The sequence below is a fragment of the Zonotrichia leucophrys genome, chromosome 4 (assembly GCF_028769735.1).
Source record: "Zonotrichia leucophrys gambelii isolate GWCS_2022_RI chromosome 4, RI_Zleu_2.0, whole genome shotgun sequence".
NCBI lineage: Eukaryota > Metazoa > Chordata > Aves > Passeriformes > Passerellidae > Zonotrichia > Zonotrichia leucophrys.
The window spans coordinates 65,629,332-65,653,075 of NC_088173.1; the positions used below are offsets into that span (position 1 = coordinate 65,629,332).

General features: G+C 39.6%; 1 protein-coding gene across 7 annotated transcripts in view; it reads left to right on the forward strand.

Moving 5' to 3' along the window:
• CTBP1 (C-terminal binding protein 1) overlaps positions 1 to 23,744 on the forward strand; it is a 237,030-nt gene that overhangs the window by 182,260 nt on the left and 31,026 nt on the right. For 5 of the 7 annotated variants that reach the window (XM_064711958.1, XM_064711960.1, XM_064711959.1 and 2 more), the window contains one exon: positions 16,991 to 17,145. In XM_064711958.1, the coding sequence (XP_064568028.1) occupies positions 16,991 to 17,145 (155 nt within the window). Of the gene's footprint in view, positions 1 to 13,701; positions 13,919 to 16,990; positions 17,146 to 23,744 lie in introns of all 7 variants that reach the window. The other 2 variants (XM_064711963.1, XM_064711962.1) reach the window with 1 other exon arrangement.

Here is a 23,744-nt window from a genome sequence, read left to right on the forward strand (position 1 = left end):
GAAGTGCCAGATGGAAAAGAGCAAGAAACATGCCTTCTGTTTAAAACAGAAAGGGGATTTTTGCTCATTTTTTGTTGGGGTCTTGTCAAGTCCAGAGTTACTGTGCTTTGGTTCTCTCCAGTTCCATTTAATACTTTACACCTACAATGATAAGGTTTGGACTGGATAGTGGGAAACATTTCTTCACAGAAAAGGTTGTCAAGCATTAAACAGGCTGCCCAGGGCAGTGGTGGAGGCACTGTCCTTGGAGATGCTTAACAGACCTGTAGATGTGGCACTTGGGACATTGTTCAGTGATGTGTCAGGTTGCACTTCATGATCTTGGAGGTATTTTCCAGTCTAAATGATTCTTCTATGTTGCAGTTTCTGTCGTGGTTCCCATGCAGATATGAGCTGCATAGCAAGGTGCATTTATCTCTCTTTACCTGTACGACAGAATGCAGGGTTCAAACAGCTACTGGTCACACATTGCCAGCTCAGCTTCACAGCATCAGGCTGCATTCCTGAAATTGGGATGGCACTTTTTTTAGTTCCTGCTCTCATTGTCTGGCAAGTGCTCTTATGGACATTGCAAACATTTCTGCTATTCTAGAAATGTACCTGCTTTCAGCAAAGCTGCTGTGGTTTGAGTAATGCAGTGCTGGCTGTTTGATTTGGCTCTGAGACCCCTCAATTCCTTCTTTTGCACAGCAGTCCATCATCTTACTACGACCATTTTATATGGATTTAGTTCAAGGCCTATGTTAGCTTATACATAACTTGGAATAATTGTAAAATGTGAAAAATGTCAAGTATTTTTCAGTTGACTAAAATTTTAAAAGGGTGTTTTTTCTGCCAGCATCTGGAAGTTAGCCAGGTAAAAGCTAACATTCCCACAATACCTTTTCTGTGGGATAATGGGCAAGTTCAGGGCAGCATTCTTTCTTTCAGTTATATAAACAGACAGTGCTGGCCAAGGCTAAGAAGTGCTGCCGAACATGAAATTGTTGCTGTTTGCCCTTCCAGTTGTTGCTGTTGAAAATGATTTATTTTTTTCTTTATTTCATTATTGTTCGTCTCTTCATATTTAAATAACATGGAGTCTTCTGCTCTGTTGCCTTTTAAGATCTCGCCCAAGGCAGTGCTGTGTGAGAAATCCGTGCACTCTGTGGATGATTTCATCCATGCTAGTGAAACGATGTCATCAGTATAAAACTGACTTTCAGAAGGCTCCAAAAAATAGAAAGGTGTTTGTAGAACAGAAGAGATTCTTTGACAATAGATAAAAAGAGGTGAAGGTGTGAGAAGCTGAAGTGACCTTTCATCTTGCTCAGCTTTGTCGCTCCTAGTCCTTCCAAAACATAGCAGGAATGAATTGTGAGGGCAGCGTGGAGCTGGGAGTGCAGGTACTGTCAGCAGCCCCAGCACAGGCCGCTTTCAGCTGCTGCTGCTGTTTTGTGACTTCTGTAACAGTGCACATTGATTGGGATTTATTAAAATACATTTGTCCCTGTTGGAATTCGTATCTTTGTACTTCAGGAGTTCCTGAAGAGTTGGCAGGCCACAAAGGTAATTGTGATGTACATGACTTAACACGTGGAGTTTAATCACTTGGGAAAGTCAGTGTCTTGGGCCTGTGTGTAGATTTTTCTTTTTATTATTTTTTTCTATAAGGATCCCACACAGGAATTTACTATATAAGCCTAAAAGCAGTAGTTTTAGGCGTTATACATGTTTATACATGAAGCAAGGTGCAGAAATCCTGGCCCCTCCACACAGCTGAATTGTCATTTTTCAGCTTGTACAAGAGCAGCAGAAATGCAGTCAGTGGGCTATGGCCAGCCTTAGGGAAAGTTTGGAGAAATTTAGTGAGACCTAAAAAATTTCAGGGATGCCGAATGCTTGCTGTGTAGTTTTCTGAGCTGTGATGGGAGCATGGGTTTTATTAAAAAAAATCTTGGTGACTTAAAAACTTTTCAACTTAGATCTTTTCTACTAGAATAGATATACTTATTGCCCTTAAAGGGCAAAGCTTTTCCTAGAAAAATCAATGCCTGTTTAAAAGGGCAGCAAGCAACACACATCTAAAAATTCAGTTCTTAGTAAATTCTGAACAGACAGAAGAAGAAAGTCTGTGAAACCCTTAATCTTTCATGCTATCTGGATAGGCTGGAACGTGGCTGTATAATTATTTTCTTTCATCCACTGATGTCATTGAAGTCCCTATGCAGACTGAGGCTCGTAAATGAAACTAAAGTTCATTTTCTGTGAACTTGCATTTTTCCATGCAGTGTTTAGGCCCATTGTCATGTAACAACCCCTGTGTTCGCAGAAATATGAAGTCAGTTGGGTGGATACAAGCACTTGTAATTTTCTATTCTCTACTTATGCAGAAGGCGACAAAACAGTAAAATTCAAATGGACTGAAATGCATTAGTGGTGGTTTTTCCAACTTCCAGTTCTGCAACCATAATTTTTATCTGTTTTAAACCTCTAATGACTTTTAATATGTTTTTAAGTGCTAAATAGGAAGAAAAGCACTGTTGCCTGATAAAATAAAGATGTACTTAGAAACAGCAATTTATTGTCCTGCCTTCAGTTTGTATTCATTTAGAACACAGGGTTTATGGACCTTTTAGTTGGGGTTATTTATTTCTTGAGGTTTAAAGAACATATACTCAAACTGCTGGTTTTATTGAATGTAAATGTCAGTATCTTGGAGCTGGTTATATTTAGATCAGCAGCATTTTTGTCAATTCAGTATTTCTAAGTTTCCTTGCTTAAATTTTAAGTAGAAATTGGCATGTGTGGACTGTATATCCCATGATTTTATTGATGAACTTTATGAACTTCTTGTTTGCTGTAATACTGTTGGTGGCAGCGCAGTTTTATCAGCTGTGAAGCTGAATTTTGCTCATACACATGGAAAAATGTAATTACATCAGATAAACACACGCACATGGCCATGTGAGCTGGTGTGTGCAGATCCATATCTGCTCATTTCTCACCATTTTGCAATGAACCCTCAGGTAGCAGCAGCTCTGCTGGCTGATTGCAGGACCCCAGGTCTGGCACTGAGGTGCAAAGCGAGGCCTCAAGGACAAAAAATAAAATCCTAATGAAAGATGGGCGCTGAAAGGAGCTTGGTGCTTTCATAAGAATTGTACAAATGTTCCCTCCTTCTTAATAGAAGTGTTCTGGATCCTGTTTTTCTTCACTAGAGACTGACAGCTTTTACAAGTATTGTAATGATGAAGTGCCATTAGCTGCACACCATTCATGTCTTAAATTGCAATTTAATTGTTGTGTTCTTTGCTATTCTTGTCAAATAGTTGGGTATGGTCAGAATCTTGATTTCCAGCACTTCTCCTTGCTCTTTATTTTCTTGTTTTGTAGGTTATTCATTTTTTTGTTGAATTATATGTCTTTCTGTTATCAGTTGGCATGGAAACAGGGCTCCTTTATAGGCCAGTTGCTTTTAGCATTAATTTGCAGGTACTTGTTTTTGAATGTGAAAATGGAAACTATTTATGTTCCTCATCATTCCCCATCATTAATACATGCATGCTTTCCAATGCAATGTAAATTATCTTGCCTTCTGTCTTACAGGGAAAAATGTGCTCTTAAAGGAAGAAAAAAAAATACTGCATCATGTGCACTGTGTTAGAAAGACTGTACTTCATCTAAGGGTTTTTATACGTCAAACTTGGCAGAATCAGTGAGACAAAGACTAACACCCAAACTTAGTTTAAGCTCAGAAAGTACCCAACACTTAATAAGACAAAATGACACCACCTAATTTTCATTTCGTTAATGTATTTATTGACATTGCTCTTTATTTTTTTATTATTATTGGCAGAGTTTCCTGTTTGCTTTAAGAGTTCACTGCATTTCACTAGGAAAAAAGTTAAGCAATTTGCTTTGATCAGGACTGACAAAAGTAAGGGAATAATTTCATTAATATTTTGTGATTTTAGTCAGTGGAGTTTGAAGTTCCTGAAATACCTCGATACTGGCAAAAGTCACATTCTGGGGCTCTTTTATAGTTATTGCAGCACTATTCATGTGCTGTGATGGTGTCCTGCAGCAGCTGCTGCTTGGAGAAAAACCAGGTCTGTCACACATACTCACAGAGAGTGGTTAGGCTGTTAGTGTTTGCTCACATTTCTAGAGATTTGGAGCTGTCTAAATAAGTACTCTTCTAACTATTGGTAACTGTCTAATTTCAGATCTGCTGCAAGCAGTTGCAGAATTTCTGTTTCCAGTGTAGTTGCTTTCAAGTTCTTTAGGATGAGATTTAATCTCATTCCTACCAGCTCCAGACCTTTGTCTGAAGAGCTTTGTACAGACTGGATATGCAGAATAAAAATAAGATTTGAATTCATGCACTTTGGCTCATTCTTCTCCATCCTGTTCCAGGCTTCAGACACTTTGTTTCACTAACCATTTATTAGGGAGTGTGCAAAACAAATCAATTCAATTGGTACTGTTCATAACTCCATTCTACATGTTTAATAAACAGTCAGTTCATCTGGCCTGTTTGGGTGTAGTCCTGAACTGCTTTTGCTTTATTCTGTGAGTTAAAGTACACACTGTTCCATTTCAAAGCCATAAGTCTGTGCAGCTTTTAACAAATTTTAGTTGAAGCACTACAGACCTGCAGGTTAGAAGTATTTTGTTCATGCCACTTGTCCTATCTTACAAGTGTCATGGCATTACTCAGCAACCACATTGTTCATTCCCTCTGGACAGTATAAAAAATATCACTGTAAAACAAAGCATACCAATCCCTCTAGGTGCAATCCCCTTATTTTTGCATTTCATATTTTCTTTAGATAACTTTGGTGGAAAAGAAAGATTTAGATTCATGCCAAACCCTTCCACCAAAACTGTTCTTGCAGTTACTTGCCAGTGGTTTTCTTGGAGTTGGGTACAGCAGATGAAGGATTTTCATTCGCTTCATCCCTGTTCTGAATTGTAATGGTTCTGGCGTAGATTGAACTCTTCTTTCATATTCTCCCTGGAACCAAACTTGCAGTAACCAGCACAGCCTCTTACACATTTTTCATTCTTTAACCAGATGTTGAGTGTGGCTGGTGTCCCTTCTCAAATTCATCTATCCAGAGCTGGGTAGACTACTCACTGAAACCCATATGGTGGAAAGCTCTTCCACATTCTGCTGTGGGTCCTGTCAGACCTCCCAGAGAATTAAGCTACTAGTTATATTGTCCTTTAAATATTTTTAACATAAAAGTTTCATTATCTTTATGGGAACCATTTAACATAAGCTTTAAGGGATGTATAGCTCTGATTAAATTGAGAATTTTATCTCAGCCTGAGGGTCACATTTCACAATGTATTGTGATGGTGTAGCCTTCATGAGGAAGTAAGGCTAATTCATTATTCAAAAAACAAAGAGCACAGGTGGAGTTTCTTCTTAAAGCATTAACTTCATTGACCAGCACCTGTTTGATCACTGGTTGAGTGTACCTTCCTTTAATCTGGTTTATAGTGCAGATGAAATAAATGGCTCTCACCTGGGCTACTCATGGATGTACAATTTTCATCACAAAGAGTTATTTTTCACATTTCATTTGTTATTCTCAGCACTTGTTTTTCATCTTCCTTTTGTAACTGAGTTGACAGTCCCAACCCAGAGGAACAGAATGAATTAAAAGATTGATGAAAATGTTTTAAAAGCTACAGTTTGTTCTGAAATAATTGTTGTGCTGTCAAAATACCTGCTAAGCAAAAGGAGCATGGCTGTAACCAAAGTTAGGGAGCAGAAGTAGTAACTGCTGGTTTTTTACTTTTGCAGTGATTTAGCTGCACAAATTTGGTTTGCTTTATATCCAGAAAATAGGGAAAATAACGTGTTATGAATACCTGTTACTCTGCATCAATCCCAAGTTCAAGGATTCAAGCTTCGTGTTCTTCTGTGATGTTCTGGAAAATAGTCATAATGGTTTCTTGGTTTCTGGGAGTTATCTGATCGCTGTTGTATTGCACTGAGTAAGCTCTCAGCTGTCATTTTCTCCCAGTTTTTCAGAAATCACAGTCAGTAGGCAGCAGTTAAACTCGTTTTCCAGCATCTTTCCCTATGCCTTGTCCACTTTCTGAGCAACCAAATGAGTTTCCTGTTTACTTTGCATGAACTCAGTGATGATTATCTTTGATAAAATTCAAAGTAATGTGTTTCCTGTTGGCTTGCAGAAATAGCGTTCCTGCAGCCTTTCAGCATGCTGCTGTTTATCCTGCTACTGCCATCCCTCCTGTTTCTGGTTTCAAAAACCTAGAAAAATCAGAGTAAGCTTTCTTATTTTGGGATTTTTTGTCTACATCCGATCGAATGGAACCCAGACCAATTTAATTGCTTCTCCAACTGTTGTCAGTCTGTATTTTGTTTCAGAAGAGGTCCATTTTTTATAATTGTCTGTTTCTCACCGAGTGTGTCCCTGCAGAAGTCTGGGCGAGGGGGAGGTGGCATTTGTGTGACGCACAGATGTGCCGTGGGCACGTTTTGGAAATGTCTCTGCCTGCACATTGGCGGCCACACGAGCTGCAGCGAGTTTGTTTTGTGCTAAACCACACAGGCTAGAATCAAACTATCAACTGTCATGTTCGCTGTATTGACAGAGAAATGTGGTGGTGAATGCATTTTCCAAAATACAAGTGCTTGATGGCACCAAAAATCCAGAGTCAGAGAGAGAACGTGGCCAGAGATCCATGTCGAGAGTGATGAGTGCCCTTTCGCCTTAGCATTCTCTAACTCTTAATAATGGATTCAGTAATTCCTTTTATAATCCTTCCCCTGTTACTGATGGTTTTTAGCACTGGTAAATGTTTTATGCAATTTACGGAGACAGAACATGATTTGTGCCCTGAAAAATTTATTATTATCTGCAAAGCATTTTAGTGCATGTGAGTGGACCCTTTTCAAGTTGAAAATGGTTAAACTGCAGAGACTAAAAGAAACTATAAGCCCTAGTAAAAAAAATGCAAATATAGGTCATTTTTAACCACTTCTGACTTTTCACCATCAGAAAGATCTTTAAATGTTCAAAAACCTTCCCTAAAGCCCTTCAGTATGTGGTATGTGTGGGAAGAAATATTTTGCTTCTCTCATCAAGTCATGGAAATAGCTCCCAATTTGAACTGTTTTTCTGTGCAGCTTTAACTGTGATGTTGAGACCAGAGCCTTTGTAATTGAAACTCAGATTTGTACTTAAAGAACAGCTCGGTAGAACAGCTCTCTTACATCATTGCTTTGGTTATATTATGATTAAATGTAACATGATAACATAAACCCGGCTTTTGCCTTAAACTGCCTGTTTTATTTGGCACTTGGACTGTTGTTACTGGCTGGTTCTCAGTGAGCTTGTCATTTTTTATACATCCTGTTTGCTTACCTTCAAAATGAGTATCTTTTCAGAAAAAGCTATTTATTTAACTTTGATTATTTAAGCCGCAGAGGACCCTGGATGGGAGGTGCACGATTTTGATTTCACTATAGTCCAAATTTTCTCAGTTTTACTGCTGCACTGTTCTCTAGTTTGTAATCATCATCAGCCATTTTCATAATATTGGCAGAGAACAGCAGAGGTCAGGGGCTGTGGGAGGAACCAGAAAGGGAGAGAAAAAAGCTTTAAGGAGCCCTTTGCAAAGGTTCAGTGTTTGTCAGAGTTGCTTTGGTTTTCAGAAGAACATAATGGAGTGTAACTGGAGGGATTTTATTATCCCTATTTACCAGAATCCTTACTACTGTGTTGAATTGTCCTGTTTTAAATGTGCTCATTTTAGCAGTCTGGACTATGTATTTGTGTGTATATATATATGTATTTTTGTTTTTTAAAGTTTTTACCTGTCTGCCTTAAAGTTTCCAGCTTTCCTCCCTTCTCCCCATCCCTAAACAAGTCACAGTATTTTTTGTTGTTGTGGTTGTTGTTTCGCTGTAAAGATTGCTGACACACAGCATCATGATGTTCAGCTGAGAGGATAATGTATCACGTTTGATGCTTTCCCAAAATAAAAAAAAAAAAAAGTAAAGGAGTTACAAAGAACTTGGCCAGTGTTCAATATGTAAAACATTTCCATACTGTTATTTTTAGTGTCATCTGAGCGTGTTCTCCTGACCTTAAGAAAGAAATAAACCTTGTGAAAATGATTTGGTTATCCAAGGCCCCACACTTGCTTATCTTCAGACTTTTTGATAAGGAAAATAAGGAGTGTCTGAGGTAATAGTTTAACGTTCTTGGGTCAAAGTACAGTTGTGCTGTTGGAGAAATTGCTTTTGGTGTTTGGGATCAGAATAAAGGAAGCCTTTGATGTTGGCTCCACTTGGATTATTTGGTTTCTTTCTCAGAGACAGACTCCTGTACAGCATCTAAAATATGAGAAAAGCACAGAGAGCATGGCCATTAATACAGGCTACATTCAGAAATTTTATGTTGTAATAAATTCTTGGCAGTGTCTTTAAAACATAATGTGAAATTAATACTCTGAAAGCAGTTGTAATGACAAAGCTAAAAAGTGGTGTTTTCTCTCAAAGAATATTTCCAGCTCAGGCAGTGGTGTAAAGCAAAACAAACAAAAACCCAAACCTGCTGGAATAAAATAACTTGCTAGAAGAGTAACATTATTGGGTGAGAGGAAAAACAATCATTCTCTTCTTTTTTCCTTCATAGTTCAAATGCATATGTCATGGGCACATCAAGACTCGTTCCTTGAGGGAATTACATTTTAAATTAACACTGTGTGGCTGTTGAACTTTTATCAAAACTAGCCCAGATGCTAGTTCTGATAACTTGATTTAAAATGGAAAGGCATGGTTGCATGCTATCTATTGAGCACATGGCAGAGGAGTGAGGATAAGGGCCACTGATGCACTCCAGTGCAGCACAACCCTCCCTGCCAGCCTGGTCTGGGGTTATTTATCCTCAGGACTGCTCTGAAAATCTCCAGGACCACTTCTTCCGTGGAAAGTGTTTCAGTAAGTCTTGGCATGGTCTGTATTGTTACTGGAAAGGCTCAGGGAGTTAATCATCCTGCTCCTAGTGCAATTGTTGAAACAGATTGTTTTTCCAGTTTCTGCCAGCAGGAATTTTCTGCCTTTTTTTTTTTTTTTAAGTCACACCCACCCACCAATAAAATTTATGATCTGAAATGTAAGCCCAGTTGTGTTTTAAAGCAGGCTTTGGGAGCTTGTTAGGGTGGGTTAGCCTCCAGCTGCCACAATCAGGCAGCCCCACGGTCACTGTGCTGGGGAAGGGGAAGGGTTAGGGGAGGTGTGTTCTGACACACACCCAGCATGTGGGGCTGTGTGGGGGTGTCTGCAGTGCAGGCTCCGCTCGTGCCTTCAGCCCCATCCACAACTGGAGACTGATGGCCATGGCCGTGGGCAGATGTGGCTGCTGAGAGTTACAATTCTCCACTTTGTTGGGTCTGAATGTGCAGGTGCCATCCCCAGGTTCGCTGCAGTGATTCCTGTAAGTGACCAAGCAGTTTGTTGTGGCTTTTGCCACAGTGTGTGTGCACTGTAAAACCTGTGGGATAGCCAACAGGAGCTGGCAGCCTGAGCCAGCGTTTCTCACAAGCTGACATTGATGTGAGTGAACTCAACTAGCACAGCTCCACTGTTGCCAATTTATTTATCCTCCCCCTTCTTTCACTTAGTACTTAATAAAGCTGGAAATATTTGAAACAGATAAACACTCACTGTGCACAGGCACTGAGATGTTGCACATCCAAGGAGAGCTCAGTCCTTGATGATGTTTTGCCTTTCTCTGGAGTTTGCTTTCATGTATCTGTTACTTGAAAACAGCACTGCTGCAACGCTGCTTTTTATGTGTGTTTTATTGCAGATACTTAGACTTTCTGTGTTTGGTACTTGATATAGTTGTTACTGAATATTGTCATTTGTTTTGCTTTTTAAATGATGGTGGGAAATTAAAACATTTTACCATAGTACATAGTGCTTGTTTATTTTACATTAAATAGGTGTGATTCATACTGTTTTCAGTCTTATTTTGAAAAGTATTAGTTAAGATTAGGCATATCTTTACAGCATACTCCAAATATGTAATTTGAGTAATTTTTTGACAGATGTGAAATACTTCCAGTCTTCACACTGATGTTTGAAGTACATGTGTAATATAAAATGTTGCCAGATTATTTTGTTTCTCCTTAACAGAACATTATTTCTGATCAAAGGCTTTCAAGATGTGCCTTGTGGGATGTTTGGTTTTTTGTACCCTGACAGGCACTTAGGATTTTGTGTGCACACTGACAGATATTAGATAAATAAGAGCAAAATTACTAGATAAAAAAAAAAAAAAACCAAAAACAAACCACTGGTTAGGGATCACTATCAAAAACCACAGCTAAACCCCATGTCCTCATGACTGTCAGAATAATACCCTGAGAATGGCGAGTTTACCTGCAGTGTGGGTATGGAACAGGAGTGAGGAATCATCATTCGGGTTCTATAGCAGCAGGGAAATGCAGAATATTCTGAACAGAAGTCATTGGCTGTTTAGTTTTGATTGTACCAAAAGGGCAAATCAAGCAAGAGAACTGTCTCACATCCTGTGTGCTGGGGTGATTGCCTGGTGCCCAGGCAGTGAAGTACTGGAGTGAAACGTGCAGAGATGCACCCACGGCGGGCTGTGGGCCGGGCTGTGGTTGCAGTGCTGGTGTTGGTGACATTCGGTGGCAGGAGGGCGCTGGCAGTGTCTGCCCAGCTCTGGGTGCTTTTCACCCTCGCAGTTAACGGGAGGGTGCAGCTGGGTGTGGCTGCTCCGCTCATCACTGCCTCAGCACAGCACAGGAAACCACTCGGGTTTTTCTTGGTCTCTGCAAATTGAAAAGAAAAGAAGGAAGATGACTTGTTCAGGTCAATAAAAAGCATAGATAGCAGCAGAATTCCTCCACTGTGTGCTTCCAGTAGTGCCAGTGTGCTCAGCATGAACCCCAGGGGCTGCACACCAGCTGTCAGTGCAGCTTCTGCTCACCTGGCTCTTGCGTGTGCGCTGTGAAGTCCATCTTGTACTTTCAAAAGCAGTTTGGGATTGTTCCTCTCCATTTTAATATGCCTTGCAGGTTCCTAAATTCTTAAGAAATACACTTAGAAGTATTACATGAGAGGAGAAAAGAAAGAAATTAAATTTATTCTGCTGCATAATTCAGTCTTCTGAGGGTGGCTGTCACTGTTTTGTCCCTTGTTGTGTTCTTTATTTTAAAGTATTCTCCCCTGTGCCTCCCTCCAATCCTGCATCCCAAATCATAGGAAATTGCATCCTGCTCATCTTGAAGGCAGCAGCAAAAAGTGTTGGCTCAGATTCTGGTGGAATCATGAAATTTTTGTGTTGCATATTCAGCATCTAAATATGCTGAATATCACAATACTGAAGGATGATAAATGTTCTTTTTTTTTTTCTTGCATCCTTTTCTCTGATCCTTGTACCCGAGTTGTATTTTAAACTCCTAATTGACTGCTCTTAGAGTTTTGCTATACCTTGAATCTCAATATCTTGAACTTGAGTTCATGGTGCACAAAACAATGAGCCTGCCAAAACAGTCCAAGATGTAAAAATGCATGATAGGTCAGAAACCTTAAAATATGGTTTTTAAGTATGGGGTTTCTGGGAATTTTAATGGTGCATATTGGCAAATGTAATTCATAACAGCTTCTGTGTTCATGTTATGAGGAGGATATTTTTTGTTTGTTTTGACAATTCATTCTTTCCTTGAATTAATATTAGCATTTATTTTTGAAAATAATGCAAATTTTTGTGAGGGTTTATGGTAAATAAGTGACAGCTCTCACTGAATTTACACCTAGGTAAGAATATAAAATAAAGGTAAATGCCAAAGGGGTTAGTCTCATTATACATGTGCAAGACTATAAATTAGTTGAATGTCCAACCTGTCATTTTCAGGTCTTGTTTCTGTAAATATTGATGAGGTTTTTCAGTAGTTTGCATTTTGTAAAAAAAGTAAATCACTTTGATGTTTTACAATGTATAAAGGAAGTTTTTTACCACAAATTCTTTGAAAAGGAGGATATTGTCAAGGGATTTTTCTTCCTTATTTAATCTTTGCACTTGTAAGAATCCCCAGTGACAGGAAAGCTCTCTTGCCAGGCTGCTCTCCTCCATTTCATGTTCTTGTTGGTTTATGATTATAGGGTTATTGATAAGTGTTGTGCTTTTTGGCATTGATGTATTTTTCAGAAAAAAGAGTTGAAGCATTTGTTTTGAAAAAAGAAAAACACATTTAAAGAATTACATGGACTTTGCAAACAGATTTAAAGAAATGAAAGGTAGGTCAAGTTTTGGGCCTACAAATCTGACAGTGTCCTTTACTTTTAACATGTGTGCCTCATGTGAGACACTCCTCACCCTAATGATGTCAAGTTAATCAGCAGTAGAAAAATGTGAAAATGACATTGTTATTAATTTTGATAGGTTTGCATTGTAGTACATTTTCTGATGTCAGTAGACCATGGCAGCCTACTTTGAGATCTCTGGTATTTGGGCAAAGTGATTGCTTCAGTTACTGTCAGTTTGTCCCATAAAAGGCTGTCTTTATGAAAAGTTTGAAACACATTTTAACAGCCTGGATTCAGTCAGGGAGAGCTTTCTCGCCCTGCAGTCCTGAGTGTGCCAGTGGCATTGGCTTCTTGCCCTTGTTTGGTAGCACAAGCAATGTTTGAGGAGCAGGAGATGCTGGGTGGGTTTGCAGGGAGGAGGACACTGCCCTGCTTGGAAGGAAATACATCTTGTGCTGAGGTTGGGCTGATCACCTTGGAGTGCCCCTGCTCTCAGAGGTGTGTGTGGAGGGGAAATAATTCACAGCCCTTCCCCTCCTGTTTGTTGCAGAGCTGCGTGGTGAGCTCGTTAATGCCCTTGTTTCTGGGACCCACAGTCAGTTGTGCTCAAGGCTGGCCTCCTCTCAGGTTCTGCAGCTGAAAACTGGTTTTTCAATTCCCGAGTTTATTTCCATAAGAGCTGGACTAGAGTAAGGTTTTGATGGGTTTTTTCCAGGCTGCAGCTGTGCAGAGGCACTGTGCTGTGAGCCACATGTGAATAGCTGCTGCCTGAGGGCAGCTGCTCTGGCTGTCTCTGCACCTTATACCTGGAATTCATTTAGAGAAAACCCAGCAGCCACTGGCACAGTAGCTGGTGCTGGGTAAGAGCTTCCCCACCAGATTTGTTCCACATGGGGGCAGGGCAGAAACCCCAGACTAACAGCTGGACTAGAGCTGTTGGGAGAGTGTTAGGTTTGTTCTTTAATACATTTAGATAACCTTAAGGGCCTGACTTACACCCAGCTAATCCATCAAGTTCAGAGTTAAGGCTTCTCACTCCATCTCTGGTACCCACGGAGTGCTTGGCAGGGGGATTTTGGAGGTCCCACACTGTCCCTGGATCCCTGCCCAGCCAGGCAAGGCCGTGGCCATGGCAGTGGTGCCCCCCATTGCAGGCAGGGGTATGTGCAGCACACCTGCTGTCCTGAGCAAGTGCAGTGTGTGTCAATGCTCCACTGCTGTCCCTGCAGTGTCCCTGGCCAGTGGCAGCACAGCAGGCGTGCTGGGAAGCCAGCAGCCACAGGGGGAAGGGTACAGATGCAGTGAGAAGCTTTAATTTTGAGTTTCCTGCCTTCTGTGAGCACGAGTCAGACCCTTAACGTTGTTTTAATGTATTGTTTGTGTTTAATTTTTAGTAAAAATTTGAACGCCATCCAGGCTACAGAGGTTGCAGTGGATAAGAAGTATAAAAGCTTTGGTTCAAGATTACAGGAGGCTGCAAGAAAAATTAAAGACATGGAAATGAGGATGGAATGACAGGCTGCTATTTTGCCTCAGAATACTGAAGATTGTAAAGCATTGAGAAATCGAATTCATGATCCTGGAAATCAAGCTCAGATTAAGAAATGTCAGGTTGGTAGGGGTTCCTGAAAGTCTTGAGTTAGGATAAACTAAGATTGTTTTCCCATAACAAAGGTTATAGGATGTGGGGGTGGTGGTATAATTTGTGTTATCTGTGTAATGTGAAGTGCTATACCATAATACTTTTAAATAAGCCAGCTAAGTGAAATTATTTTTTAAATCAGTTTTACATTTGTCATGTTGAATGTCACTTCTGACCACTTTGCAGTTACTTCTCTCTGGCACAGAGCTGCATTATTCACTGTAAATGCAGGCATGGAAAACACTGCTCTTAAATCCACACTGCCCTTAAATTCTTATTGCTCCTAAATCCACATTGCTTTCTGCTGCCTCTTCGAGGTCTCCTGAAAAGCCAGAGGCACAGTGCAGTGTGACATTCCCAGATAAAATCCAGGCAGAATGTATCCAAATGCTGGAAGAGGAACCTTTTTGTTCCAAAGGTTCTGATTTTCAGTGAATCCATGTCTTCCCAAATGGGAACTTTAAGTAGGAACTGCCACTGGGATGAAGTTCCTGGAAGTTAACTGAAGTGGGAATCAGTGCCTGCCCTTCAGGGGCAGGAGATTTGGGCACAAAGATTGTGCAACAGGAAGTCTGTGCTGAAGTTCAGAAAGGGTTTTAGCAAGCAAAGGTTTGTAGGGTTTTTGTGGTCAAGGTCACTGGATGTGTTTGAGTTCTGGGGATTCTTAACCAAGCCTTGAAATGTCTCAGGGGGGTTTCTCCTTCTGGGGCTTTTCTGACTCAGTTCCTGTGCTCTGGGGCTTGCCCTGGCATTCCCCTTAGCGCCAGTGTTGCACAAGTAACTTGGTTCAAATCTCAGATATACTGGTGTGAGGGGAAAACCAGACCACACCTTCATGTGCTTTAGAGAAATCATTATCTGAAAGGGCTCTGTTTAGTGCTGTAACATTTCATGATTTTTTGAGCTAGCCCTGGTCAGAAAAGTGTTTCTTTGAAGTGAGAGTTTTTAATCTCACCTACTTTCTAAAGTTTGGACTCTGTGCTCTGACAGAGGTGCTTTAGTTGTACCTCTGAGGGAATCACCTGTGCCATATTTTTCCTCATTCATCTGCAACAAATTTAGTATCAAAGTTCTTAGCTTTTAAAATTTTATTTTAGCTAGCATTCAGACTTGTTATTGAATTTCTGGCTTTGCTGTACTGACAAGATCATGACATTTCAGTTGTTGAGTAAGCACAGTCACTCTAAGCAAAATGAAGAGGTCTTGCAATGTCATTTTTGCATTTGTTTCTAGACATAATTGCATTTTAATAATGCTGTTATATATACTGTTTTTTAAAAAATGTGAGCAAGTCTATAACATGCTTTATCCTAGGATTATTTAAGTATATTTAATGTGGAGTTTTGTAATTAAATCCCCATTAAAGGATAGAATTGTTCCATTAATACCTTAAGTATTTTTATGTTGTATATTCTAGTGTTTGTCTCCTGTACCCCATTACTGGTATGTAGTTTATTTACTAAAAATGTCCGTATGAGGGTTATGTGGCCATTTTTGGTTCAAACAAGTATCAATAATAAGCTATCAAGCTGCACAGTTTTAAAAAATTATGTATTAATGTCTCCCATTTAGTTTTGGTGGCTCATTATTAGTGAAATAACATGTACCAGAAGCATTTCTAAGCTCACCTATCATAGCACAGGTTAGGAGTGTTTGTGCAACAGTGTAATTGCCATAACAAACTTTGGTTCCCATCTGAAAAATGGTGATGGTACTGCAGAGTCAGTCAGGCCATGCTGCCATCAGGGTGGGGAGGTGCTGGAAGCAGAACAGAAAAGAGTCAGACACTTGTAAGGTTGGGATTCTACTGATTGTCCATCCACTTGTAATGCAGATACCAGTCTTCCACTTGCTTTCTGACACAGGCTGGGACTTCAGATGCAGGGATTGCTTGGAGAAGTTAACTGGGGCACCTCAGTCGTTTGCATTGCTGTTGGACCAACTTGGATTAACAAGAAAATAAGCAATGTTTTAAAATTGACACTGCAACAAAAATATCTGTTGAAATTTGTATACAAGAAATAACTAGCCTGATTCACTTTGCAGTGCTTAAAACTTCTTATTTTAAAAGAGGAAAAAATGTACTTTATTCTTCGTTTTGTTTTTCATTATCTCTTCAGGAAGTCTCTTTTTCCACCCATGCCTAACTACTTTCTGTAAATGCAATGGTTTAATATTATTCCCTTGAGTACTTCTATGTATTTATAGCATCTGTATTGTTAAAGAGATGCTCTCTAAATATCTTACGGATTATTTTTCATTTCCAGACTCTGTAAGGAGGATGTAAATTAAATCTTCAGTTTGGACTGATTGTCCTTCTCCCAGATACTTGACATCAATTTCTTTGTCACTCCACGGTGTTCAGAGTGTGACATTGATTTAGGGAGGGACATTTTTTCCTGTTTTGTAAGAGTTTTCAGTGGTGGATTAAGCATGACGTGTTTGACCAAGCTGTATAGAACTGTTTGGTGAAACTTTTTAAGTCTAAGCAGACCTACATAGGTCAGCAATTTTGCCTGTAAACTTGGACACTGGATCCTCAGTAAATGGAAAATTTTGCTGCTGTAGGCTTTTTAAAGTTAAATTTTAGTCTCAGCAGAATCATCATTATATATGTAAATTGAATACTCAAATCCTCACTGAGTTGCTTATTATATTCCATTAGCTCCACTCTTCTTGCAAGCCTGGGCAAGATATTTCTCACTCTTTCTAGAGCTCACAAAGGTGTGGAATCCAGTCAAAACCTAAAGGTTGAACGAGGTTGCAGAGACACTGATTAGTGAGATGTATCTTTAAAAAACAAGTATACTCCTCCCTCAGTGATTTTGTCCATGTTTCAAAGTTCAGCCTTCTGAACCTCCATGGAATTTCTTCGTAATGTCTTCTGTACTTGGTTGACGGCTGAGTATAAACTTGTTCCTGTTTTATTAGCTTCAGTCCTTGAAATCTTTTTCTGCCATCAGAACAAAGCAGAGTGGCTGTAAGCTATTTGTACTGCCATTGGCATGGCCTGACTAACAAGGTTTTGTGTTTGTGTGCAGGCATTCGACCTCCGATCATGAACGGGCCCATGCACCCGCGCCCCTTGGTAGCGCTGCTGGACGGCAGGGACTGCACAGTAGAAATGCCTATTCTGAAGGACGTAGCCACTGTGGCGTTTTGTGATGCTCAGTCTACACAAGAAATTCATGAAAAGGTAAAGTGTAAGAGGGACAGCTGAGGTGTTGTAGGAAATGCAAGTGTTACAGTGATTGGGAGCAGTGTGTGTCAGCTGTGGTGAGTTACTGCAGTGTCTGTGGTGAGCTGTGCTTTGGTGGATTGGGTGTTGTCCCTCTGCTTCCCTACTGAATTAAATTCATGGACAGAGCTACTTCTGGGCAAAATGCTACTACATGGTACCTTGAAATGCTCCTTGGAAACATTTCTGCTGCTCAGCCTTTTCCTGGAAAGACAGACCACAAGTATTGGATTGTCTGTGTGGGTAACTTTGGTTTCTCTGTTTAGCCAAGGAATTGTGCAGGTTGGGTTAGGCAGCCTTGTGCACTGAGAAATGTCACTGGAAGAGAGTTTCAAAACAAATACTAACCCAAAATTTGCGTGGAAAATGTGGTGAATGTTAACCTAACTTGAGAACACTTGCAAGGAATTGAAAAATTCTCAGTCTTCATTCATAATGGATCTGCAGAGATAATGTTTGTTGAGATTTTTAATAAAATAAAGCTTTATAAATTAAGTTCAAAGAAAATATTTTTTTTAATTTAGAGGAAACTCAAGCTTTTTTTCCCAATTCCTTTTCATTTTATTATATATCAAGAATTAAAATGTGATAGAATGCTTTTTTTCTGTGTATTTCCTTTTAATCATGTTGAGAAGTTGCTTTTGTTTTACTGTTTTCCTCTCTCACACCGCTGTTAGGAGTTAATACATGGATTCCATTTAAAAAACTAAATGGCACATGAAGAATAAGTAATAGAAATGCTGTTCTATTAGTAGCTAAGAGCAGTCTGCTCTGAACACTGTACCATTGGCTGCTCCACCACCTGTATAGTTTTATGATTTGCTTACTAAAATCAACATCATTTACTCTGGTGCATCAAAACTGGGTAATTCCTGTGTGCCATGAGTGCCTTGCAAAAAACCAGTGGATATTTTCTGTTAGCAGTGGTGTGTAATAAATGAACTTTTCACATCCTGAGATTGTGTCTCTCTCAAATTGCAGGTTTGGAAAAGTATTTGAATAACTGATGAGTGACATAGGTAATCTGTTGCTGATCTTTACAAAACTGCTGAATTGAGGGGATTATACTAAAGCTTGCTTCTTTTGATTATTATGATACAGAAATAATTAATTCTCAATGATCTCAGTAATACATCAGGAAAAAATACTTTCACTACCTATCACTACAATGCCATAATGCAGATTTTCACTTGCCTAAAGGATGAGACAGTCCTAAAACATTTGGACCTGCGAGGTAATAAATTTCTACAACAAAAGTCACAAACCAGAATTCATTATCATACTGTTGTTTTCCCTTAACATGGGCAGAAAGAGCAGTTTTATGGAGTGTTAAGCACTGTTCACTTATGTGGGAAAAGTGTTCACTGTTCATCTGCAGTGGAAAATGACTACTTTTCACCTATCTTTAGAGGAATACTTGTATTTTAGTACTGTTTGCATAATACATTATTTGGGAATGGTGCTTTGCTAAATACAAAATTGTTTTCACAAAAGATTTTAAAATTAAGAGTTGCATCTTTAAAGCAGGATCAAAACTGTTCATGTATTTCTGATTTCACATTTGTGGCCATACTAATGATGTTGCCCTGTTAGCTGAAATACAGGTTTTGATAATATGGATACTGAATCCATAGGCTAGCAGATACAGATCTATTTAATGTGAAGTTGCAGGGAGTATGCCAGAGGCTGGGAAGTTTAGGATGGGGTCAGAAGGGTGATGGACATTGTTTGATGCTCTGAGGTGGGTGACTGTGATGGGATGGGGGAAAGATGAGAACCGAGAACCAGAGGGAGGGAAGGAGTGAAAGGCAGCAGAGGGATCTCTAGGAAAGTTGGAACCCATGTTAGCTCAGCTTGCACAGTGTGGAGCCTTGATCACAGGGGTGTGAGCAGTCAGAGCTTGAGAAATGAACATTTTGGAACCTGCAGAAGGGATTTCTGCTGGTCAGGGGAGTTTCAGGGACAAGACCTGCTTTAAAATACTGTGATTTCAGTTTTTCAAGGAAACAGAGTAGAAAGGAGAATTTATAGCTTGTGAGACAGCAAAGTACAAGCCAAGTAGTTTTTCGTGGAGGAGCAAGCAGGCTGAGAGATTTTAACACAAAAAGAAAGGTGGAAAAGAAGCAAGGATTTCAATGCCATTTCTGTGCAGGGTCAGGAGCAGGATTTTAGCAAATACCTCTCTGTGTGTGCTCGTTCAAGAAAGTTTTCTCCAGCTGGGTAACCGAGTTGCAGTTCTGTAGCAACTCCCTTCTGCCAAGAGTTCATTTGCCAATCACTTCTTCATTTGCCAATGGCTGAGGAGATTAAACAATGGAAAATAAGTAACAAGTTGTAAAGTTGCAAATTAGTAATTACATGTAGTAGAACTGTGCTTCAGCTCAGGTCAAAGCGTTTGTTCCCCATTCCACTGCTTTGGAAAACAACTTGGATGGTGAAGATACATTTCCCTTCTTCTGAAAAATCGGGCTGCCAGTGCTTAAATGAACACTGACATTTACTGAGAGTGACCCAATGTTTTGAAATAACTTTGTAGTTAGGGTCATTTATTATGCTCCTTCAGAAATTTACTCATGTCTAAGGTTTGACTGGTATTTGGTTTCTCTCCTTGTTTCCCATTCTCCCTAGAAAAAGCAGTTTATTTTTGAGCCAGGGCTGCAATAGATGTTTTTATCCCTTAACCCCTGAGTTCTGTTTTATTGTAGATGTTGCATGTGGCTGTGTGAAGTTGAGCATTACCTTTGTCAAACTCTTATCATGGCAAAACTGGGAGTTCGGGACATTACATCCTATCAGAAAACTTCTGTCATTTAGGGTAAAAATATTTAAGATTTCAGTGTTCAAATTTCTTACTGGAGATTGCATTACTGTCTATAAAAGTTACTCACTGCTGTTAAATTGGCTTTTATTTTACAATTAATGATGTGTAAATAAGTTCTCTCAGTAACTAAGACTGCTTCCAAGTGTACACAGTGTTTTGGTTTGTTCTGCCAAAAATACAGTTGTTCATCCAAAAAAATTATTTAAAAACACTTAGCTTGCTTCCATCCTCATTCCAGGTCAACTTTCTTTTTTCCCTACCTCATGCTCCGTTGTGTGTTTGCCTCTTTTTCCCAATCCCTCTTAGTTTCAGTGCCATTCACAGTTTGCTGCTTTTCCTGGCTCCTTGGCAGCCTACCCAGCACTCTGATTCCTGCAATATTGCTGCTCTTTTCCACTTCTGTACCTTCAGAGGCATAACAGACTCAAGCATACCCTCGAGGTCTTTGTGTTGCCCAGGATTTTTTTGAGTTCATGTTCTTTGCTTTTTGGGCTTCCTGCCCTTTGCTGTGTGCTCTGTAACATGGAAGTGCTGTGTAGATCAAGAGGGATAAATACAAACAATCTGCGAGGGCTGGTGATAGGCATTTCAACCAAGGAGAGAGAAAACAGTGATTCTTGCAAACCCAGATGAAGAGACAGGAAGCACAACTGATTAGGAATGGTCTTTAAAACAAAATGTACAGGCTGGAAAGAAGTCAAGAGTTTATTTGTGGCTGAGTACATTTTTCCATTTTCTTTTTTCTGTAATTATGTACTTCGCTACATCTTGTTGCAAATCAGGTAGAAGAAAAAAGTGTGTGGTTGACTGGGTTTTCAGCTTCAAGCATTTACCCAGCTGACCAGAGCATTGATGGAAGCAGTGAGGAGTCCCTGGAGCAGTGTGTTGGGTAAACCCTGGCCTTAGCAGAGATTGGGGTACAGTGTGTCAGATCCTTTGACTCCTGTTTTCTGAGCCCAACATGGAATAATTTTCAAAAGGATACTGCATTTCCATATTTGTAGTTCTAAGTTTAAAAAACTTTAAATCTGAACTTCCTGTTTAACAGAACTTGAAATTTTTCAGTCACACTTTGACATAGGAATTAAATATAGAAACAATTCTAGTGATGGCAGTTTTATCAAGGACCATTTCAAAGAGGAGCTGAAAAGTGTCAAATGTTTTGAAACTGATGCAGACAAATTCAGGATGGTGCTGTTGTTCAGCTCTTTGATTTGTCCCTGTTACAGCAATGGTTAAGTGAGATAATTTTTCAAGCTTCCAATTCTTTGTTTAGCAGTAAAGCTTGTGTTTACACCATCAGTGCTGTTTATATTCATGATGCAGATGAAGCATTTAAGTTTTCCATCAGATTTAAATTCTCAAAGAAGCCAGATTGAAAGGAAGCAGCCTTGTTCTAAACAATAAGGTCTGGTTGGGAGTAAATGTCACCTTGGGGCTGATCCAAAACCTTGTAAATGTCCCAAAACCGAATGAGCTTTGGATCAGACTCCTTGTGAGAGACTTGGGAAAAAACTGGCTGGAGTTGTCACCAGTGACTTCCATAACTCCATAATATCCTTTGGTATGGATGTTCAGTCCATATATGTACTTGACCTGAATTCAGCCTTATGAATAGACAAACTAACACACAGAACTCCTGTTAAAGATTTTTCATTGAAGCCTTTTATTCAGTGAAAATGTTTTCAGAGTCCATATTCTCAAATTGACTTCTGTCATTAAAGCTGCATGTAATGGTCAGTAAATCCTGCCTTGGAAAGACTGGCTTCAATATAGTATTTAAAAGGAAGTTGTGTGTAGACTATACAGGTTATTTATGCAGTTGTGTGTATGCATTTGTATGTATATATATTTTTAATGTTAATTTTTAGAAGAGTAGAAATACACTATCATATATATATGTCACATGTGTATATATATGTAGTTTATATAGTGTATGGATATATAGGCTTTTAGAGAGTGTGTTTTCAGGAGCCTGCAAGTAAGTTTTGTTTATGTTTGTGTAAAATATTTATACTTGTATTTATGGACAGCATAAACTCAAGTATTAATGTTTAGGGTCCTCACTAGAGAGTATCCTGGCTGAGTAAAGTTTATATGAAATAAGTGGGTTACTGACAGCACCATGGATCATAGGAACCTAACAGGGAGCTGAGAGCTTGTAAAGAGAAGCAAGAACTTGTAAAAAGCAATACAATATAACAGAGCTTTGGAGAGCCCCTAAATACCACTTGAGCACACTGGCTTTTCCTTTCAGCTTTAGTGGTGCTGGTTTCACATGGATCCTTTGCAGTGCTGTAGGGAGGATTTGAGAGCAGCTCTGAGTCTCTGCAGCCTTCCCCATGTGACAGACTATTGGTTACAAATTCAACATGCAGCTGCTTTTTGCAAGTTAAATAAGGCAAGGCTTACTCCGTTTTGGTGAAGTACATTTGTTCCACCCAAATGTGCAAAATATTTCAAGTCTGTTGGTGACACTGGAACATAATTTTTTTAGAGATGACACATGTAATTTCAAGTCCAAGAAATGCAACACTTTGTAGTTTCTAGAACTGGATTAAATACAGCACTTTCTAGTGATGATTTTTGTTTTTAAGATGAAGAGTTTGTCATATTCATCTTGTAATTTATAATTTGTTTTTGTCTCTGCACTGAAGTAGTTTGGCATTTCATCTACTGTGTTATGTTTCTGTGCTCTGGATTTGATCCATGAGTGTCTGGGATCAGCCTCTCATAGTCAAATCTAGAAGTGCCTTGAGATGCTCCAAGAAAAGGCCTTGCTGTTTAGTTCTTAGCATGTGATTTTTGTAAAAGTAAGCAAGATGCTCAGAGTTCTTCCCCAAATAATGAGATGTGTTTGTCACAGTGGTGTCTGTGTGATGTTTGTCATGATGGCTAAAGAAGGAGGAAAAAATGTAGATGGGGAAAACATTTAGAAGGATTTAAACCTTGGATAATCAGTACTCGGGATTTGTAAAATTCTTGGAAATAGAAGTGTCTCCTGCTACTGTCACCTGTTCCCTGAGAGCCTTGGTGACCTGGCATGTTGTGAAAGCAGAGCAGTCATGTTGAGCTGGAAGAACAGCAGAGAGACCTGTCCAGGCTGCTGTGATGGGAAAAGCTGTCAGCCATGGAACAGGGAATGAAAAGGCTTTCAGCCCTGAGCTCTGCCTACAGCTGGAAGGAAGTCTGAAGGCACAGAAATCAGGCAGGTGAGCTCCAGAGTAATTGGGTAACAGAAGGAAGCCAGCTCATGTCCCTGTTTCAGCCTTGGCCTCGGATCCTCTCTTCCCAGAGGGCTTAGCTGCAGCGTGGTGGCAGCAGGAATGGCTGCTGGAGGAGCACAGCTGACTCTGCTCGTTTTCTCTCAGGTTTTTCCATTGCCTTTCCTTGCAAGAAATCATCAGAGAGCGTGGTCTGACTGCCACATACTCAGGCTGGTCTGGAATTTCTGCCTTGCCTGCTATCTCTGATCTCCTTGTAATAAAATTGTTCTTGAATTCGTTAAAAATTATGTTCATTATGGAAAATGATGGAGAAAAATTACTTATTCTCCCTGATTTTCTCAATGCATCCATCCCTTTTGTTAAATCATCAGTGAATTACTTCTATACACGCTTATTTTTTTCTAAAGATAATTTCATTTTCTGGAATTGTTGATATTTATGCTGGATATCAGTTTCATGTGTTATATTTTACTCATTGAAAGACTTGTCAGACTTCTTGTGTGCATATA